The sequence below is a fragment of the Stegostoma tigrinum genome, chromosome 6 (genome assembly GCF_030684315.1).
Source record: "Stegostoma tigrinum isolate sSteTig4 chromosome 6, sSteTig4.hap1, whole genome shotgun sequence".
NCBI lineage: Eukaryota > Metazoa > Chordata > Chondrichthyes > Orectolobiformes > Stegostomatidae > Stegostoma > Stegostoma tigrinum.
The window spans coordinates 59,469,919-59,489,398 of NC_081359.1; the positions used below are offsets into that span (position 1 = coordinate 59,469,919).

Sequence of the window (19,480 nt, forward strand, 5' to 3'; positions counted from 1 at the left end):
TGGGCTTGCTAAGTAATGGGGAGTGGAGGATCAGGATGAATTGACAATCCAAAAATTATCCATCTATAACTGGTAGGTTGCCATAGGAATCAGCGTTGGGGGACTGTATATGTAAATCACTTAGATGAAGTTACCAAGTGTACTATTTGCTAATGATATTACAGTAGTTATGAGAGCAGATTTTTCAGACACAAAAAGTGTGGAAAGTAATATAGTTTCTGAACAAAAATGTGACAAATGGTGTATTGTGGGAAAATGAGCTTCTCCATGATGGGAGGAATAGAAGAGCAGAATGCTTTTACGTGGATAGAGACTGCAGCAGTGTAAGGTATTGCGCAATTTTGACTGTAAGAGCAGCTTTACTGTACCTGAATCTCATTAAAAAATATAATGTAAATACAGTAAGTAAATAGGAAGATAAATGTTGGGCATTTATTGTAAGAAGGATGGCGTGTAAACTAGGGAAGTCTCCCTACAACTGTACAAAGCATTGGTGAGACCACAGCTAGAGTGAAAAGTTTTGGCCTCCTGAAGGGAGGCATTATGTTGTTTGGAAGAGGTCAAAGAAGGTTCACTTGGCTGATTACTGAGATGAAGGGATTGTCTTTTGACGTTGATATTCATTAAAGATTAAAAGAGCGAGAGGTCATCTGATTGTAGCACACAAGATGCTTAGGGGAATTGATAGGATAGAGGTGGGAAGAGATTTCTCCTTGTTTGGTAATCTAAGACCGAGGGGTACGTGTCAAAATAAGGTCTCCATTTAAAATGAAGATGGATTGGAACTTTTTACTGTTTGGAATTCCTTCCCCGAGAGAGCATTACTTGTTGAGTTCATCAGTATACTTAAAGGTGAGTTAGATTTTTGATCTATAACAGATCAAGGGTTAAGGGGGATAGCAAGGAAGTGAACTTAATACCACAATGAAATGAAATAGTGGAGCAGGCTTGAGGGACCAAGTTGCCTACTACTACTTCATCTTGCGTTCCAGGGATAATTCATAAGCTCCAATTAATCATTCCACACTTGTGATGCTTGGCAAATAGTTGTTTGAATTTTCAGCTATTTGATATTGTCACACTAGGACCTTGCATCCTGTTTACATTTGCATTTCCCACAGAAATGAGTAAATGATTAAGAATGCTAACCAGTGATGTGAAAAGAACTTTAAGCTTCTCTGCCCTAATCTTGGCAGAGATGAATTAACTCAGCACATGCCAGCAATTAAACTGGAAGCTTCCTCTGGACTCTATGTAGTATTTTTAGCCACTAATTCAGTCTCTTTCCAGTTTGCTGTTTAGCAGCTGATAAAGTACAAGATAGTAACTTGTTTAACTGGGCATTTTTGAAAATGATCTAATACAACCGTCATACAGGGAAGCTTCTTATTATTGTGGAAAAAGCCAGACACAGAGCATAAATTTAAAATTAATCTTAGGTCATTTAAGTTTTTGGCAAAAAGGTAATGGAAATATGGAATACATCTAACTTCGAAACCAATCACCAACCAACCAAGAAGCAGTGGATTCTGTATGAAATAAGGTTTTCAGGAATGAGATTGATCAAATTTTTAATTAGTAAGGGTATCAAGCTATGCAACAAAACTGGTAAATGACAATGAGGTAAATGAACCTGTCCCTATTTCCCTTTGTTCCTTATAATTTGACATTGAGTTTTGCATTTAGAATATTGACTTGTTGAATACGTTGATTTCTTTTTATCTTGGAAATGTCTTCAATGCTTTCTCAGAAACGCAGAGCAGATAACATTATGAATATAAATACTGAAAAACTCCGAGCACCAGTTATTTGTGTCCTTGGCCATGTTGACACAGGGAAGACCAAAATTTTGGATAAGGTATGTAAAATTGAGACTTATTTGCACAATTAGCATAAAAGAATAAATAAAGCACAGATTTGAAACGAATGCCTCTGGGTTGACTGCGCTTGTTACTGCACACAAAATCAAGACTAAGTTTTGCCCTCAATTAAAGCTTATTCAGGTGTTTTGAGAATAATTGGACTAGATGCACAGGTATAATTCAGTTAACCAAACGTCTGTAATAATCTAATTATCATATCTTTTAGTAGTGTTTGCTTCATGCTTGTTTTATTGCAAAATTTGGAGGAGTGGAGTTAGTTGAATTGATTGTGGTGTGTATTTACTGCATAGGAAATTTATATTGACAGATTCTATTATAAATATGGGCAAAATAGCTTCTAAACAACAGTTGACAGAGGAATAATGCCCAAAGATAATGTTTTTTGGCTTTAAGTACGTTTGTATTCCTGTGGCCACCTTTACATTCAATGAATTGTAATGTCTTTAGTTGCACTTATTACATGCACTACTTTATTAAAGTTACTTTAGATGAAGGAGAATAAGACGTCAGGCACCATTTAAGATTCATGCATGAATGAATGGCATGATGAAGGAAAGTAGCCGAAATTGTGGACTGAGTTTAACTGTAGATTTTAGATTCCATAACTTGCCAAAGTTGCATCCTAAACTGCAGTTGAACAGTCCTGACAAGTTAGCCTAATTGGTCTCATGTGGGCCCATCATTTTATTAGTAACTACATGCAGGCTTGTGATGCTGCCAATCCAGTGAAAGGGCCTGCAACTCTGAAGCCTCAGTAGCTCCACAAGGAAAAGTGGGTGACTTCCGGGATGACTGAAAGTGGAGGTGTGGTTGTAGAAGTAGGTACAAATAAAAAATCTCTATGGCTAAGGGGTTGCGCAGTGCAAACGCTTGTGTGTGCTGAAAAACGGAAAGAACTGCAGGTGCTGCAAATCAGGAACAAAAACAGAAGTTGCTGGAAAAGCTCGGCAGGTCTGGCAGCGCCTGTGAACCTAGAACAATACAGCGCAGACAGGCCCTTTGGCCCTCGATGTTGTGCTGACCCTGTGAACTAATCTAAGCCCATCCCCCTACACTATCCCATCATCGTCCATATGCGTATCCAAGGACTGTTTAAATGCTCCTAATGTGGCTGAGTTAACTACATTGTCAGGCAGGGCATTCCACGTCCTTACCACTCTGAGTAAAGAACCTACCTCTGACATCTGTCTTAAATCTATCACCCCTCAATTTGCAGCTATACCCCCTCGTACAAGCTGACTTCTTCATCCTAGAAAGAAGACTCTCACTGTCCACCCTATCTAATCCTCTGATCATCTTGTATGTCTCTAATAAATCCCCTTTTTGCTGCCTTCTCTCCCATGAGAACTGACCCAAGTCCTCAGCCTTTCCTCTTAAGACCTTCGCCCCAGACTAGGCAACATCCCGGTAAATCTCCTGTCCACTTTTTCCAATGCTTCCACATCCTTCCTGTAATGGGGAGACCAGAAATGTATGCAATATTCCAAGTGAGGCAACACAAGCGTTTTGTACGGTTGCAGCATGACATCACGGCACGAGAACTCAATCCCTCTACCAACAAAACTTAACACACCGTATGGTGCCTTAACAGCACTATTAATCTGGGTGGCAACTTTCTGGGATCTATGTGCATGGACACCAAGATCCCTCTGCACATTCACACTACCAAGAATCTTTCCATTGACCCAGTATTCTGCCATTCTATTTTCTTCCCAAACTGAATCACCTCACATTTATCCACATTGAACTCCATTTGCCGCCTTTGAGCCCAGTTCTGCAGTTTATCCAAGTCCCCCTGCAACATTCTTCCACACTGTCCACCATTCCGTCGACTTTAGTGTCATCTGCAAACTTACTAACCCATCCACCTATGCCTGCATCCAAGTCATTTATAAAAATGACAAACAGCAGTGGTCCCAAAACAGATCCTTGTGGCACACCACTAGTAACCGGACTCCAGGCTGAATATTTTCCATCAACCACCACTCTCGTTGCCGCCTTACAGAAAGCCAGTTTCTAATCCAAACTGTTAAATCTCCCTCAATCCTGTGCCTCCTCATTTTCTCCAATAGCCTACCATGTGGAACCTTATCAAAGGCTTTACTGAAGTCCATGTGCACCACGTCAACTGCCCTACCCTCATCCATATGTTTGGTCACCTTCTCAAAAAACTCGATGGGGTTTGAGACAGGACCTGCCCTTGATGAATCCATTTTGACTATCTCTAATCAAATTGTTGCTTGCTAGATGATTATAAATCCTATCTCTTTTATAATCCTTTCTAAAACATTTCCTACAACAGATGTAAGGCTCACTGGTCTATAATTACCTAGGTTATCTCGACTGCCCTCTTGAACAAGGGCACAACAATTGCAATCCCCCAGTCCTCTGGTACTAAACCTGTAGACAATGACAACTCCAAGATCAAGGCCAAAAGCTCCATCATCTCCTCTCTAGCTTCCCAGAGAATCCTCGGGAAAATCCCATCTGGCCCAGGGGATTTATCTACCTTCACACCTTCTAGAATTGATAACACCTCTTCCTTACTAACCTCCAATCCTTTCAAGTCTAGTAGCCCGTATCTCAGTCTTCTCCTCTCCAATATTCTCCTTTTCCTGAGTAAAAACAGATGAGAAATATTCGTTTAGCACCTCTCCGGTCTCCATAGGGTCTATACACAACTTCTCACTTTTGTCTTTGACTGGCCCGATTCTTACCCTAGTCATCCTTTTATTACTTACATACCTATAGAAAGCTTTAGAGTTCTCCTTTATTCTACCTGCTAATGACTGCTCATGTCCCCTTCTTCCTCTTCTTAATTCTCTCTTTAAATCCTTCTGAGCTAATCTATAACTCTCCATCGCCTCATCTGAACCATCTCATCTCAACGTGACATAAGCCTCCCTCTTCCGCTGAACAAGAGATACAATTTCTTTAGTAAACCACGGTTCCCTTACCTTTATCAGTTCCTCCTTGCCTGACAGGGACATACCTATCAAGGACATGCAATACCTGTTCCTTAAACCAGCTCCACATTTCGATTGTCCCCATCCCTGGCATTTTGCTACCCCATTCTATGTCTCCTAAGTCTTGCCTAGTCGCATTATAATTGCCCTTCCCCCACCTATAACTCTTGCCCTGTGGCATGTTCCTGTCCCTTTCCATCGCTAAACTGAACGTACCCGAATTATGGTCACTCTCTCCAAAGTGCTCACCTGCCACTGAATCGAACACCTGGCCTGGTTCATTACCAAGTACCAGACCCAGTGTGGCCTCCCCTCTTGACGGCCCTTCGACATACTATGCCAGGAAACCCTCCTGCACACATTGGACAAAAACTGATCCATCCGACGTACTAGAATTATAGCATTTCCAGTCAATGTTGGGGAAATTAAAGTCTCCGATAATGACTACCCTGTTCCTTTCACTCCTGCCCAGAATCGTTTTGCCAATCCTCTCCACCACATCCCTGGAGCTTTGTGGAGGCCTATTTTAAAAAAAAAACCTCCCAGCAGTGTTACCTCTCCTCTCCTCTCCTGTTTCTGACCTCGGCCCATGCCACCTCAGTAGTCGAGTCCTCGTCAAGAGTTCTTACAGCCACCGTTATACTGTCCTTGACTAACAAAGCCACATCCCCCTCTCACCACTTTCACTGATCTTTATGAAAGATCTAAACCCTGGAACCTGCAACATTCCTGACCTTGCTCTATCCATGTCTCTGAAATGGCCACAACATCGAAGTCCCATGCACCTATCCATGCTGCAAGCTCACCTACCTTATTCCGGATACTCCTGGCGTTGAAGTAGACACACTTCAAACCAGCTTGCTGTCTGCCAGCGCACTCCTGTGACGGTGAAATCTTGTCAATGTCCTCCTTGCTCTCATCCCCTCGTGAAGGAAAGTCAGAGTTAACGTTTCGGGTCCGATGACCCACCCTTCTGTTTGGGATTTCTGGGTGTCAGGTGTAATCCAAAAACCCAGTTGGTGCAGTGCAGTACTGGAGCTAGTCTTTATTCTGTATAACATTTAATTAAAGAATGTGGTGTTACACTTCATAATTGAACTTTATCTCTGTGTGCTACAAGCTGCTGTGAATGTTGCTTTATATCTATTAAAGTGAAATTCAAATTAACTCCTTCCATCGTAGATAACTAAATGCAGTTGACACAAAATTGACCCTGCAGGGATGGATTGTATCAGTGATTTATTCCATTTATTCCAGAACCCTCACCCCATCCCCCTCTCTGATGAAGGGTCTAGGCCCGAAACGTCAGCTTTTATGCTCCTGAGATGCTGCTGGGCCTGCTGTGTTCATCCAGCCTCTCATTTTTATTATCCTGCAGGGATGGATTTGTGCACCATTCTTGTGAAACCTTTGGTTCCAGAGCACTCCCACCCGTGAAATAGGAACATTGGTCTCCTCATGATGGGAAACTGTCCTGCTGTTTGTGAAATGATGCTGGCTCTGTAATATGGCTGTTGATGGAATCTTCGTGCCTGTAAACACTGAAACTTTTAGGACTAGTTATTTGCATTTCAGTTGTGTTGATACAGAATCCTCTCCAATGACCTACTTCTGGGAAAGCTCCCAATGAAAATGTTCTACTTTGACTTCTCTCTGTTTAAGCAGACCTCTTTGTTACCACCTCTGTTTGTGCTGCCTAGGAACTAGAGAAGTCTTGCCCTTTATTGAAGAATTCATTGAATATATATGTTTAGTGAAGGATTGGAGAGTGATCAATGTGTCAACTCTTTGCGATAGCTGATGGGTTAAACATTGCTAGGGTATGAACGGGTTGTCTTAAGGAGAAAAACAGGTTTAATAAATACTCGCTGGAGTTTAGAAATATAAGGCGATCACACTGAAATACATGAGATTCTAAGGATAACTTTGAGGCAAATGGTGGGGAGGTGTTCTCCTCTCCCATCTATCTTCGTAACTGATATTTATAAACCCAAAAACGTTCTTGTAAATTTTGTTTGCACCCTCTTCTATGCATTCGTGTGCTTGCAGAAGTATGGTGCCTAGAACAGTGTTCCAGCTGATGTCTACTTTTTCTTATGAAAGTTTGTCACAACCCTGCTTTGTACTGTGCAGCCCTAGTTTTTAAAAAAAAGTAGGGATGGTGTACGCTTTATTGATCTCACACTCCATGTATGCTGCCACCTTTTGAATGATTTATGAAAATACACCCAGGACTTGTTTCTCCTGCACTCTTTAGACTTTTACTATTATTTTGAACTGACTCCATATTCTTTTTACCATAACGGATCTCTTCACCCTTCTCAAGTGGAATGCTGCACTTTGACCCCACCCTGCTCTTGTTTTGGCTTCTCCTTCTCTAACCTAAAAGTAACAATAATTAGTGTTGTTATTTTTATATATGTAATTAGTGGCTGTATTTACTTGCAAAATTCAAGTAATTTTTACTGACAGTTAAGTCATCCTTGAGGTTGTTTTAGCAGATATGAGGCAAATGGAGGTGAAAAGCTGCATGAGAACGTGCTATAATGCAATAATAATCTTGTAGACACCCTTTTATTGGGTGTAAATTGTTGTCTACAAATGTGGCTGTCTGTGGTAAGGGCAAATGAAGCACGCAACGTCTTAGCTGCATTTCCTATAATTTTTACTGTCTGCGGGGCCTACCTCTCTGACCCACCATTCAAAGCTCGGAGGTGAATCTGCAGAGGGAAACTTCGCAGAGGATCTTTGCTAGTGTTTAACTGCAGCCCCACACAGGTTCTGTCATTAAAAGGAGATATTCCACATTTTAAAAAAAGGCAGTTCACTGCTTTCTTTTGCAGCAGGCGCTTGACACATGCTGGAACAAGCCTTTACCTATGCCACCCGCTTCTCATAGACATTAGCAATTCCAGTTACAGAGAAATTAACAATATACACAAATCATTTCTAAAACAGTATCAATCACTTGATTGGTTTATCAATGCATGTTGGTGAATTGTTGACCTGTTTAGCAGGATACTTCCATGATGTATATTTAATACAGAGTGCATGATGTCTAGATACACATTGCAAGCATTCATAAAATTTTAATGAGGAATGTAGTTGCGTACGGACTTGATAGTACAGTATCTTGATTTTCTTTGTATACAGCTCCGCCATACTCACGTGCAGGACAGTGAAGCAGGTGGTATAACTCAGCAGATTGGTGCAACCAATGTCCCTCTAGAAACCATCAAGGAGCAAACTAAGATGGTAAAAAATGTAAGTTTGTAAGATGTAGTAAGGTTGCAGTTTCATTTTCATTGTTAAACTCCAGTTTATTTCTAAATTAATATTTGTGAAGCAGTGTTCAAATTAATAACTTATTGATACCTCTCTTTTAGTTTGAAAGAGATGAAATTAAAATCCCGGGCATGCTGATCATTGATACACCAGGTCATGAGTCCTTCAGGTAAACCCTTTAATTTTATTCTAGGTGTTTGATCTTAAGGACTAATTTTTTTCCCGTTACAATGGAACTAATACATAATGAGTAAGGTAACATGTAGTTTAAAACTGTAGCAATTTTCTGAGTGCATTTATACTTTGAGCCAGGAGGGGAGAAAATCCCAATTGAAGTAGGTAATGTGACTTCAACATGGTGTTTAAAGACAACTGACATTGCAGCAATTATGAATGAGATGAAATTTATTTGAACAACCTTCAAGATAACTTTAACTAAATTTACGATGTAGACACATACTTTCACACCTGAGACAGGTCATGTGAGTCTGGAATTTCCCAGCTCATGCAAAACCTTAGAAGAGAAACTCCACTGAATGGCACGATCTTAACCCCAGAGAGAGAGGAGGTTAGTGCAGGATAGAATTGAACCCTGAAGGGTCTAGGCCCGAAACATCAGCGCTTGTGCTCCTGCGATGCTGCTTGGCCTACTGTGTTCATCCAGCTTCACACTTTGTTATCTAGAATTGAACGCTTGCCTGGCTGCAGATCAGACCACACAAGCTGCTAAGTGTCAGTGCTGTTTAAAAGATCTGCCTTATTTTTCAGGACCTTTTTGTTCCAGTCGTTTCATTAGAGGTAAGGCCCTTCAACCTTTAAGCTTCAACCTCGAACCTATAATTCCCCCTGCCCACAACCTACCCATCTGATCCTTTTGCTATCTCTGTGCTAATCCACGTTCTCCTAGCAACCTATATCAGCTGTATGCCAACTTATTGCCAATCCATGCCCCACGTCTACCCTCTTGGCTAGTATAGCCAACTTGCCAATTTACTGCCAACCCACCTACCAGCCCTGGCCTTTTTACTGTCTTTGCAACTCACCCTGTGTCTGCTATGGACAGGCCTTAGAAGATTAAATAAATAAAAAGTGTCTAAGTATCTTTTCCAGCCTTCACTACATATTTTTCATATAGAGTTCCCATTCATGAAAGCCAATTCAGAATTTTCAAATGTCCTCAAGTGCTTAACCCATTATATAATCAAGCAATCTTCTAATTATATCCCCTCAGCAAAGAGAGTTTATTCTTTAATAACCTCCTGAGTTGCCAGCCATGAGTGGAATTAGGACCCTATGATGAAATAATTTTAGCTTGTGGAAAGCAACTAATCATTAATAATAATGCTATCAAAATTCTTAAATGAATGTCAGCAAACTGTCATTGTGTTTCCTAGAACACTTTTTTAACACTTCTTGTTACAGGCAACTTTCCTTTATATTTCAGAGGGTTGAGAATTTAAATATTAACACAGCACGACCATTCTACAAATTATATCTTCCTATCAAGCCATTTATATTTTAAAAATAACTTCAAATTATTACAGTGAAATTGGTGCCTGTTTGAACTCCACCAGTCCAGCTGAGTTTAGGTATCTTTGCTATGATGAAACTGTGGACAGTGCTTCCTCATCCTGGACAGTATTTTGACACATCCACAGATTGTATTGGCCTTGCTTGTTGCTCAGTCTATAAACAGCTTACTCAGCATCATTTCCAACTATTGTCTTGCATATGTTCTCTTCCCAAGCTACGTTTTAGGTTTTTTGGCTGGTTGTCTTTTTATTTTTAGATAAGAAAACTACAGAGGTATGGTACTTGAGTCAGATTTATTTGAAGTCCAAGATGTGGTCTAAAATTCACAAGTATAGGATTCATGTTGTGATACCTGAGTAGGTAACTAAAATAAAGGTCTTTAGTTATGCTTCATAAAATCTCTCCACTATTCTTTGTAATGCAAATTAAATGTATTAGTACAGCTGATCAAACAATTGATCAATTAGCAATAATGGAATATAGAACATTACAGCGCAGTACACTCCCTTAGGCCCTCGATGTTGCACCAACCTGTGAAACCAAACTGAAACCCATCTAACCTACACTTATTCCATTATCATCCATATGTTTATCCAATAACCATTTAAATGCCCTGAAAGTTGGGGAGTCTACTACTGTTGCAGGCAGGGCATTCCATGCCCTTACTACTCTGAGTAAAGAACCTACCTCTGATTTCTGTCCTATATCTATCACCCCTCAATTTAAAGCCATGTCCCCTCGTGCTAGCCATCACCATCAGAGGACAAAGTCTCTCACTGTCCACCCTATGTAATCCTCTGATCATCTTGTATGTTTCTATTAAGTCCTCTTAACCTTCTTCTCTCTAACGAAAATAGCCTCAAGTGCCTCAACCTTTCCTCATAAGACCTTCCCTCCATACCAGACAACATCCTGGTAAATCTTAATGTACCATGTTTTTGCTAAATGTTCATCTACATCAATTTTTAGATCTTCTGTTATGGAGAGCAGTTGTGATTGGAATGAAATGTTCAATACCTGTGGAAGTACCGTACAACTGCCGCATATAATTGACTTATTTTGGTGTACTTGAAAATTTTGGTGAAATAAGTTTGAAATTCACTTAGCATTGGAGTTAATTTTCAGTCCTTCCTCTCCATGTTTCAAAACTGGTAGGCACTGAAGGCCAAACTTTTGCATTCTTGAAATTAATGAGTTTTATCTTCTTTGTGATACGGATTTCAAACTCTTAAATTGGACAGAACTATATTGAAAGCATGTTCATTTTATGTTGTTCCTGTTTCAGTAATTTGAGAAATAGAGGAAGTTCTCTCTGTGATATTGCCATCCTTGTGGTTGATATTATGCATGGATTGGAGCCACAGACAATAGAATCCATTAACCTGCTAAAGGCAAAAAAATGCCCCTTCATTGTTGCACTTAATAAGGTGAGTAAAGGTTTTAATTTAAGCAGCCCAAATCTAGACTACTCCTTTTAAGAATGAATTATAAAGAAAAATATGATTGAAATAATTTCAGACTAGATGAATGGAAAGGTGAAATTAACAGGGAAGAGAAAATTTTTGATATTCTCCTTTTCAGAAATCCTCCATGCTTATTCCCCTGCCTAGATCCATAATGACTCTGACTCTACAATCTTCTAATTTTTCCACGCTCTTTCAATTCTGATTACTTGTACATCCCTAATTTTTCAATGTTTCACAAATGATTACTGTTCCTTTTTGACTCTTATGGCCATAGTCTGGAAATTCTTAAGTTCCTTTCTGCCTCCTCCTTTTAAGACATACCTTAAATCCTACACTTTGACGCATGTTTTCAGTCAGTTAGTATCTCCATTTGTGTTTGGTGTCAGAATTTGTTTATTAACATTCCGTAATATGCACTAGCATTTTTTTGCCTTATAATTTAGACATCTTAACAAATTGTTACTGCTTTGCCAACAATTTTAATTTTAGTTTGGCTAAGTGATCTCCCAACCAGTCTAAGCTCTGCAATCCTGTGATATCTGGTCATGAATCGTTTTGGACAATTAAAGACTTAGCAGGAGGGGCAGCTCCACATAACCTCATGCTTAACAATGATGCATCAATGCAAAAGTCAAAGCTGAATCTAATTAATTGACATTTCTAATTGCTGAAAGAAAGTTGGAGGGTCTGCTCAACACGTTTGCTGAAGATGGCTTCAATCAGTCTTCACTGAGCCAAGATTGACCCCTGACTTGACTATAAGTCTTTTTTATAGTGAAGAATCTACTAGGCCATGAGGTTACCGATGATGGTTGTATACAAATGACTGTGTGCATTTTAGCAGTTTTGAGTTGTCAGGTTAATTCTGAACTCATCCTATTTGGCATGGTGTTACTGTCATCAAACCTGGCAAATGATGCCCTAATACAAAAGCAGGATTTTTTAAATTTACATGGAGTCAGTAGTGGTTGCTTTTTCCAGAGCTTATGTGGACCAATGGATTTGTGACGCATGGATTGATGAGAATAAGGTCATCTAGGATTTTCCCACATGACTGTTCTAACCCCCCTGCTAAAGGGCCAGTTTGGCAGCTTTGTTCTGGAGTAAAAGTAACCTGGACACTCAGGTTCTTGACTTTCTGACAGAAGTTCATTGCAGAGAAGTGTGAAATTGCACACTTCAGTAGAAAGAATATGAGCTGGTGTAAAATGAAGGGTGGTATTCTAAAGGGTGTGCAAATAGTGAGACCCTGGTGCTCATATACATCTCATTAGAGGGAGCTGCTAATAGAACAAAATATTCTAGGCTTCATTAAAGAGGCTAAAAGAGTATAGGAGCAGAAGGTTCTGATGAACTTAAATAGAGCTCTATTGGGACCTCATTTGTGGTATTTGGTAATGTTAGTGCAATGTTTCCATGTGTTGGAGGGGGTGCAGAATAGGTTTGAGTGGTTCCAGGGCTGAGACAGTTTAGTTATGACATAAGATTGGAGAAGTTGGACTGACTTGACTTCCTCGGCTTTCTAAGATCTATCCTCCACGCACGTCTGGCTTCTTAAATGGTAGCAATAAATGATGGGGTTTGAGAGAGGGGAAATGTAGGTTTAGAAAGTTAGGAACTGAAAACATAGCAGCTTTTGGATAACAATACCCAGAATGGATAGGAAGGGACAGAGTTGGCAAACATGAAAATAGCAGTAAGTAGGGCCAAAGAGGGGAAAATGAGAAATGCTGTACAGCTGGTAGATGAATGATTTGCATAATCTTAGAGGTGTGCTGTTTTGGAATGAAATCAGGAAGAATTTTCTCAACAAAAAATGGAAGGAAGCAGAAATTCCCCCAATTAGCTGTGGATACTGAGTCTGCAGAAACAAGACTAAGATGGATAGGTTGATACTCAGGAGGATTAGCAAATTAAACCTACGAAACATGGGTAAATAGAATTGAGGTGAGTATCAGCTGTAGTCTAATTGGCAGATGAAGCACGCTGAATGGACTGAATAGTCATTTCTGTCCCAACAGCACAAATTCAATTTCTGTACTGGTTGAGGTTGCCGTAAGGTCGCCTTCTTAACTTTGCCTCTTCTTCTCTGTGGCCTGGTGTCCCTAAGGTTATACTCACCTAGAGCTGTCACTCTGTAATGAAAGAGTGGCCTATGGATTCTGATGACTTTCCCTTTCACTTCCTGTGCCTAGACAATGGAAGATCATTCCTTCCATCCTGACTTTCCTAATACTAGTGAATAGAGAGGGAAGTAAAAAGTAATTGTGTATTTGTAACTCCAGTATCGCTGTTTCACAACTAGCTTTTTCAATCTATTTTGCTCATTTAGTTATCTCTATTCTGTTATCACTTATCTAAAATTTTCACTTTATTCATAAAGCTGTACTTTCCGTAATGTACTTTGTAGGTCTGTGAATTGCTGCAAAGCCTCAACAAAGAAATTAAGCCAAACAGATTACTTGGTGTTGTCCTGTGCACCAGAAGCAATAACAGTCCTGTCAACCCCACAAAGTCCTCCTACCTAGCATCTGGAGGCTATTGCCAAAATTTGGAAACTTCGCTCACAGACTAGCCAAGCAACAGCCTGACGTAGTCATACTCACAGAATCATACCTTTTGGACACCATGTTCCACACCATCACTGGCCCGAGATATGTTCTGTTCCACTGGCAGGACAGCCTCAGCAGAGGTCGTGAAACAGTGTGTGGGAATTGCCCTGGGAGTCCTCACCATTGACTCTGGATACCATGAAGTGTCATGGCATTGGGTTAAGCGAGGACAGGAGAACTACCCTTTGTTGACGCATCAGTACTCTTCCATGTTAAACATGCTTGGAGGAAGCACCGAGTGTGGCAAGGGTGTAAGATGTACTCTGGGTGATTGCAGTGCCCAGCAGTAGTGCTACTGACTGAGCTAGTTGGGTACTAATGGACATAGCTGCTAGACTGGGTCTGTAACAAGAAGGAACAGCATAGTTGACCTCATCCTCATCAAACTGCCCATTATAGATCAGTCTGTCCATGACAGTATCGAGAAGAGTGACCATCGCACAGTTCTTAGACAAAGTCCCACCTTCACATTTGAGAATACCTTTGAGTTGTGTGGTACTATCACTGTTAAATGAAAAGACGCCAAATAGACTTTGGAACTCAAGACTAGCAATCCATGAGGCACTGCAAGTCATCAGCAACAGAATCATACTTCCAATGCAATGTGCAACCTTATGGCTGGGCATAGTCCCCACTCAACCATTGCCATAAAGCCCAAGGTTAAAATCTCAACCTAGAATGTGGAAGGGCACATAAGGAGCAGCAACAAGTGTACTTAAAAATGAGGTGCCAACTTGAAGCTACCAAACGGGATGGCTTTTGTACCAAACTGCTTAGCAGCAAATGATGGACAGAGCAAAACGATTCCACCTCTTCGAAGTGTGTAAGAGTCATAGGGATATACAGCACGGAGATGGACCCTTCAGTCCAACTTGTCCACGCTGACCAGATATCCTAAATAAACCGTGTGGACTAGTGTCTATTCCCTCACCCGCTGACGTTCAGTGTGTACTATCTACAAGCTGCACTGCTGAAATTTGCCAACTGGTCCAAATCCATGGCCAGAGATAATGGGAACTAATGGGAGATAAAGGGCAACACAGTGGCTTAGTGGTTAGTGCTGCTGCCTCATGGTGCCAGGCAGCCAGGTTCAGTTCCAGCCTTGGGTGACTATGTGGAATTTTGAGGGCAACACAAATCCATGGCCAGTTCCACTTAGAAATATATGGGCAGCCGATGCATGGAAACGCAACTCAAGTTCCACTCCCAGCCATCTTCCATCCTAGCTTGGAAATGTATCCCAGTTCCTTCATTGTCTTTGGGCCAAAATCCTTGAATTCCCTCCTAAGGACATTACAGGACTATCCCTACAGCACATGGTCTGCAGCTTAAGAAGAAACCTCGCCACCATCTTTTCCGGGGCAACTAATGGTGGTGTGATGATGTGTGCCTTATAGAGGTTATTTAATCGTTTATTTTTGAAGAGTGGTTTTAAGACAGATGTATCGAACAGTCTACCAGAGCCACCAGAGTAAATAACTTGAGGCCTTGGATTTTTTTCAAAGCATTGGAGCAGTAGAAGCAGCCTGAATGGGTGTGGCCAAGCTCCCAAAGAACCAGGAGTTTCAGTTTTAGCCTTCAACAGTTGCTGTTATGGTCTAGCAAATGTGATAGCTGCTCTTCGATTTCCCCCTCCCCCACCCCCACCATCACCATCCCCACTCTCTTAGTTACACCCAAAAGCAGGGAGTTCTCTTCCTGTTACTGGAGTTGCATTTGAGGCAGTCTGTTTTCTGAATTTGCCTTTTGCCAAGGGTGTGTTTATGGGAGGTTATTATATTGGAACAGTTAATTGTAATTGTTCCTGTATCTATTTTTCTGCAAAATTTTCCAGCAGAGTTAAGTTATTCTGATTCCCTCGTTCCTTTTGTTGTACTTTAACGATAGCAGATGAATAAAGTGTGTTTTACTTTAACTCTGGTAGTTTGGCCTAACAAATTGCATCTAGAATGCATCATCTTACATTTACTTTTTAAAATAAGGAAACCCTAGGGTGTAGGTTATCTTCTGAACATCTTGAGGTAATTTAGACTGGTCTGTAACGGAGGGCAATATGCTGGCCAGCCAGAAATGCCAACGTTTCATGAGTGAATAAAAAGAATTATTTTCAATTATGCAGTGGAAATGTGGATAATAAATTGATTGTCTTCCTCCTTTGTTCCTTTCAGAGTTTCTGGTGCTCCCCCTTATTTTATGAACAGAGTAGAAAAAATAAAGTTTGCCTTACACTTAGCCAGTAGCAGTGATCTTTAGTCTCGTTCCTTCCTGGTAATGAAGATTTAATTCTGAAATGATATTGTAAATGATAGAACAAGGGCATTTAGCCCATTGTGTCTATGCCACCTATTTCAAGGCGTCAACTCTGCTTCTTTGCTATGCTTTGCCTTTTCAAATGCGTATCAACTTCCCGTAAAAAGCTGTCATACATCCTGCTGTTATCACCGTCTCGGTCAGGTAATCTGTGTACTTGCAAACTTGCGCATCTAACAAAATTTATCACAGCATCTCCCCATTTTGTTTTTAAATTTGTATTTATTCCATTTACATAATCACTCTGATCAGTGAAAATAGTTGCCTTGTCAATAAATAACTTCTGTCCTTTCTCCCCTTATTTTATGTTCTAGTCTGCCCTCTTAAATCTGTTGCGTTAATTACTTATCTATGGATCTGTTTTTGGAAAAGTTTTAAAAGTGCAATGCCTCAACTGCAGCGGAACAAATGATTCATACACATTTATGTTAGAGATAGTAGAAACTGCCGATACTGGAGTCTGAGGTAACAAGATTTACAGCTGGATAAACACAGCAGGCCAGGCAGCATCAGAGGAGCAGGAAAGTTTGACATTTCGCGTCTGGACCCTTCTTCAGAAATGGGGGCAGGGAAGGGGACTCAAATAAATAGAGAGGTGGTGAGGTGATGCTGGAAGATAGATAGAGGAGCAGATAGGAAGAGAGATAATGGACAGGTCAAGGAGACAGGGATGGAGCTAGTAAAGGTGAGTGTAGGTAGGGAGTTGGGATGGGGGTTGGTCAGTGGGGAGGGAGGGTCAGGTAGGTGGGAGAAAAGACAGACAGGTTGGGGAGGTGGGGACGAGATGGGCTGGTTTCGGGATGAAGTTGGGGGAGGTGAGATTTTGAAGCTTGTGAAGTCCACATTGAGACCAGTAGGCTGCAGGTTCCCAAGCGGAATGAGGTGCTGTTCCTCCAGCCTTCAGGTGGCATCGTTGTGGCTCTGGAGGAGGTCCAGGATGGACATGTCGTCCAAGGAGTGGGAGGGCGAGTTGAAGTGGTTTGTGACTGGGAAGTGTAGTCGTTTGTCACGAACAGAGCGTGGGCGCTCCACAAAGCGGTTTCCAACCCTTTGCTTGGTTTCCTTGATGTAGAGGAGGCTACATCAGGATCAGCAGATACAATATACCATATTAGCAGACGTACAGGAGAGCATCAGTTTAATGTAGAAGGTTTTCTTGGGACCTGGGATGGAGGTGAGGGGGGAGGTTTAGGAGCAGGTGTAGCACTTCGTGTGGTTGTATGGAAAAGTGCCGGGGTGGTGAGGCTAGTGGGGAGTGTGGAGCGGATGAGGGAGCCTACGGAGAGAGCGGTTCCTCCGGAAGACAGATAAGGGTGGGGAGGGAAAAATGTCCTTGTTAGTGGGGTCAAATGTCTGGAAGTGGCGGAGGTTGATGCGGTGATACGTGAGGACTAGGGGAGTTCTGTCTTTGTTGTTATTGTGGGGAGGGCTGTGAGGGCTAAGGTGCGGGAAACGTGAAAGATGAGGTCAAGGGCATTTTCGACCACTGTGGAGGGGAAATTATGGTCCTTGACAAGCGAGGACATTCATACACATTTAGTTTTATTTGCTCTTGTGCAGGTTTATGAAATCTGAGGTCTCTAGATTATACTCACTTTTTGTTGACCTGTTCTTTCACTTTTAACACTATCTGAACCTTGATTATCTCTAAAACATAATGGAATCTAACATTGTTGAATTGCCTCCTTTCAAATTCACTTTTGAATGTTCAGTCAAATGTGCAGCGTACTGGGAATACCACATTATCAGTCTTCATGTTAAGCTAAAAGATTTACTCTGGTAAAATGTGCATTTGAAATATTTGTTTATTTGATTATATCTCTGACCCAATGGATGGACTTGCAACTAATTTTCCTGTAGTTGTGCTTTTTAACATATTTGGAGTGTGAGTATTAATGTATTTGGATGAATTCCTCTAAGAAATAGCACCAGTCTTCAGGCCATTGTTAAAGGGGTTTTCATAGGAACATGACATTTGATTGTAACCACCTTCTTATTAACTAGAATTTACACCAGTAATTCTTTACATGGGGACCTCCATAAACTGTTAGGGTATGGAAGAAATATGGAAGAATATATTTTGGCTGTTGTTGAGAGGTTAATTTACAAGTACCAGCTCACCACGCCCATCTATAAATATCTAACAACATTGATTCTCAAATATAAAACTTTTGGTTAATTGGCTGATCATAAATATTTTGTTGCTGAGTGGTCTCTTTATTGCTTCATTGTAATTGAATAAATACTTCAGCTCTGTCTATATCTTTTGTCACAACAGATTGACAGGTTGTATGACTGGAAAAAAAGTCCTGATACCGATGTAGTTACCACGTTAAAGAAGCAAAAGAAGAACACAAAAGATGAATTTGACGAGAGAGCTAAATCCGCTATTGTGGAATTTGCGCAACAGGTTTTGTGACCTTTTCTGTTATGTATTAACGAGTGGCACGGGTAGGCATGCGAAATAGGTGGAAAATTTCAGTTCGTGTTCAGAATATGCTTTCAGCTAAGTTGTGCTTTCTTTTATTCACTCAATGATACTGCAGAGAAAATAGCTAGTCGGTCAGTCATGAACGCATCAGCTTTTTGGGGAGCTATCCTACTAATTCCATGCTGCTGCTGATATGGCCCCACCATTTTTTTTTTTTACTAGCAGATGCTTATACGACAATCTTGTGTGTTACCGTTGAATCTGTTTTCATGATCTTTTTAGGCAGTGCATTTCATTCATGTCAACTCAGTATTTAAAGAAACAGTTTCTATTTGCTGTCCCTAGATCTTCTGCCAGTCACCTTTTAAATCTGTGTTTTGTATTTACTGACCCTGCTTCCCACTGAAAGCTATTTCCCATTTACTTTATCAAAACCGAATTTAAAAAATCTTCTGTTAGATTCCAAACCCTGCTGTAACAATAAGATCATAAGTTGGAACAGTGGTTGGCTGTTTGGCCCCTTGAGTCTGCTCTGCCACTCCTAAAGATTGTAGCTGATGTGATATTCCTCATATCCACCTTCCTGCTCTTCCTCCATACTTGTTGATTTCTCTACTAATCTAGAATCTTTCTGTCCCAGCTTTAGCCTTAAGTATAGGACTCTCTGCAACATTACACTCATCCCTATCATCCTGAAATGCTGCCATCTGGCCCTCTGCTCTCCCATGAGGGAATCATCATCTTAGCATTTACTCTGCCAAACCTATTAAGAATCCTATGTTTCAATGCGATCACTTCCCTTTATCTACATTCCAGTTACCTGTTTTTTGCCTGCATCCTGTTTTGAATAGGGGCATCACGCTGACAAAGTTTCCAATTTCCTGGTACATCTCCAGAGTCCAAGGAATTTTGGAGAATTACAACTAATGCATCTACTGTCTAAGTAGCTAGTTCTTTTAGGACTCTAGGATGCAACTGTCGACATCAGTGGACT

The 19,480-nt window shown here is 40.8% G+C and overlaps 1 protein-coding gene across 3 annotated transcripts in view; it reads left to right on the plus strand.

The window, feature by feature from the left end:
• The window catches only part of eif5b (eukaryotic translation initiation factor 5B), an 85,854-nt gene that overhangs the window by 37,111 nt on the left and 29,263 nt on the right, over positions 1 to 19,480 (plus strand). For all 3 annotated transcript variants that reach the window (XM_048532541.2, XM_048532543.2, XM_048532542.2), the window contains exons 11-15: positions 1,751 to 1,858; positions 8,003 to 8,113; positions 8,236 to 8,303; positions 10,953 to 11,094; positions 18,334 to 18,465. In XM_048532541.2, coding sequence (XP_048388498.1) covers positions 1,751 to 1,858; positions 8,003 to 8,113; positions 8,236 to 8,303; positions 10,953 to 11,094; positions 18,334 to 18,465 — 561 coding nt within the window. The remainder of the gene's footprint in view (positions 1 to 1,750; positions 1,859 to 8,002; positions 8,114 to 8,235; positions 8,304 to 10,952; positions 11,095 to 18,333; positions 18,466 to 19,480) is intronic.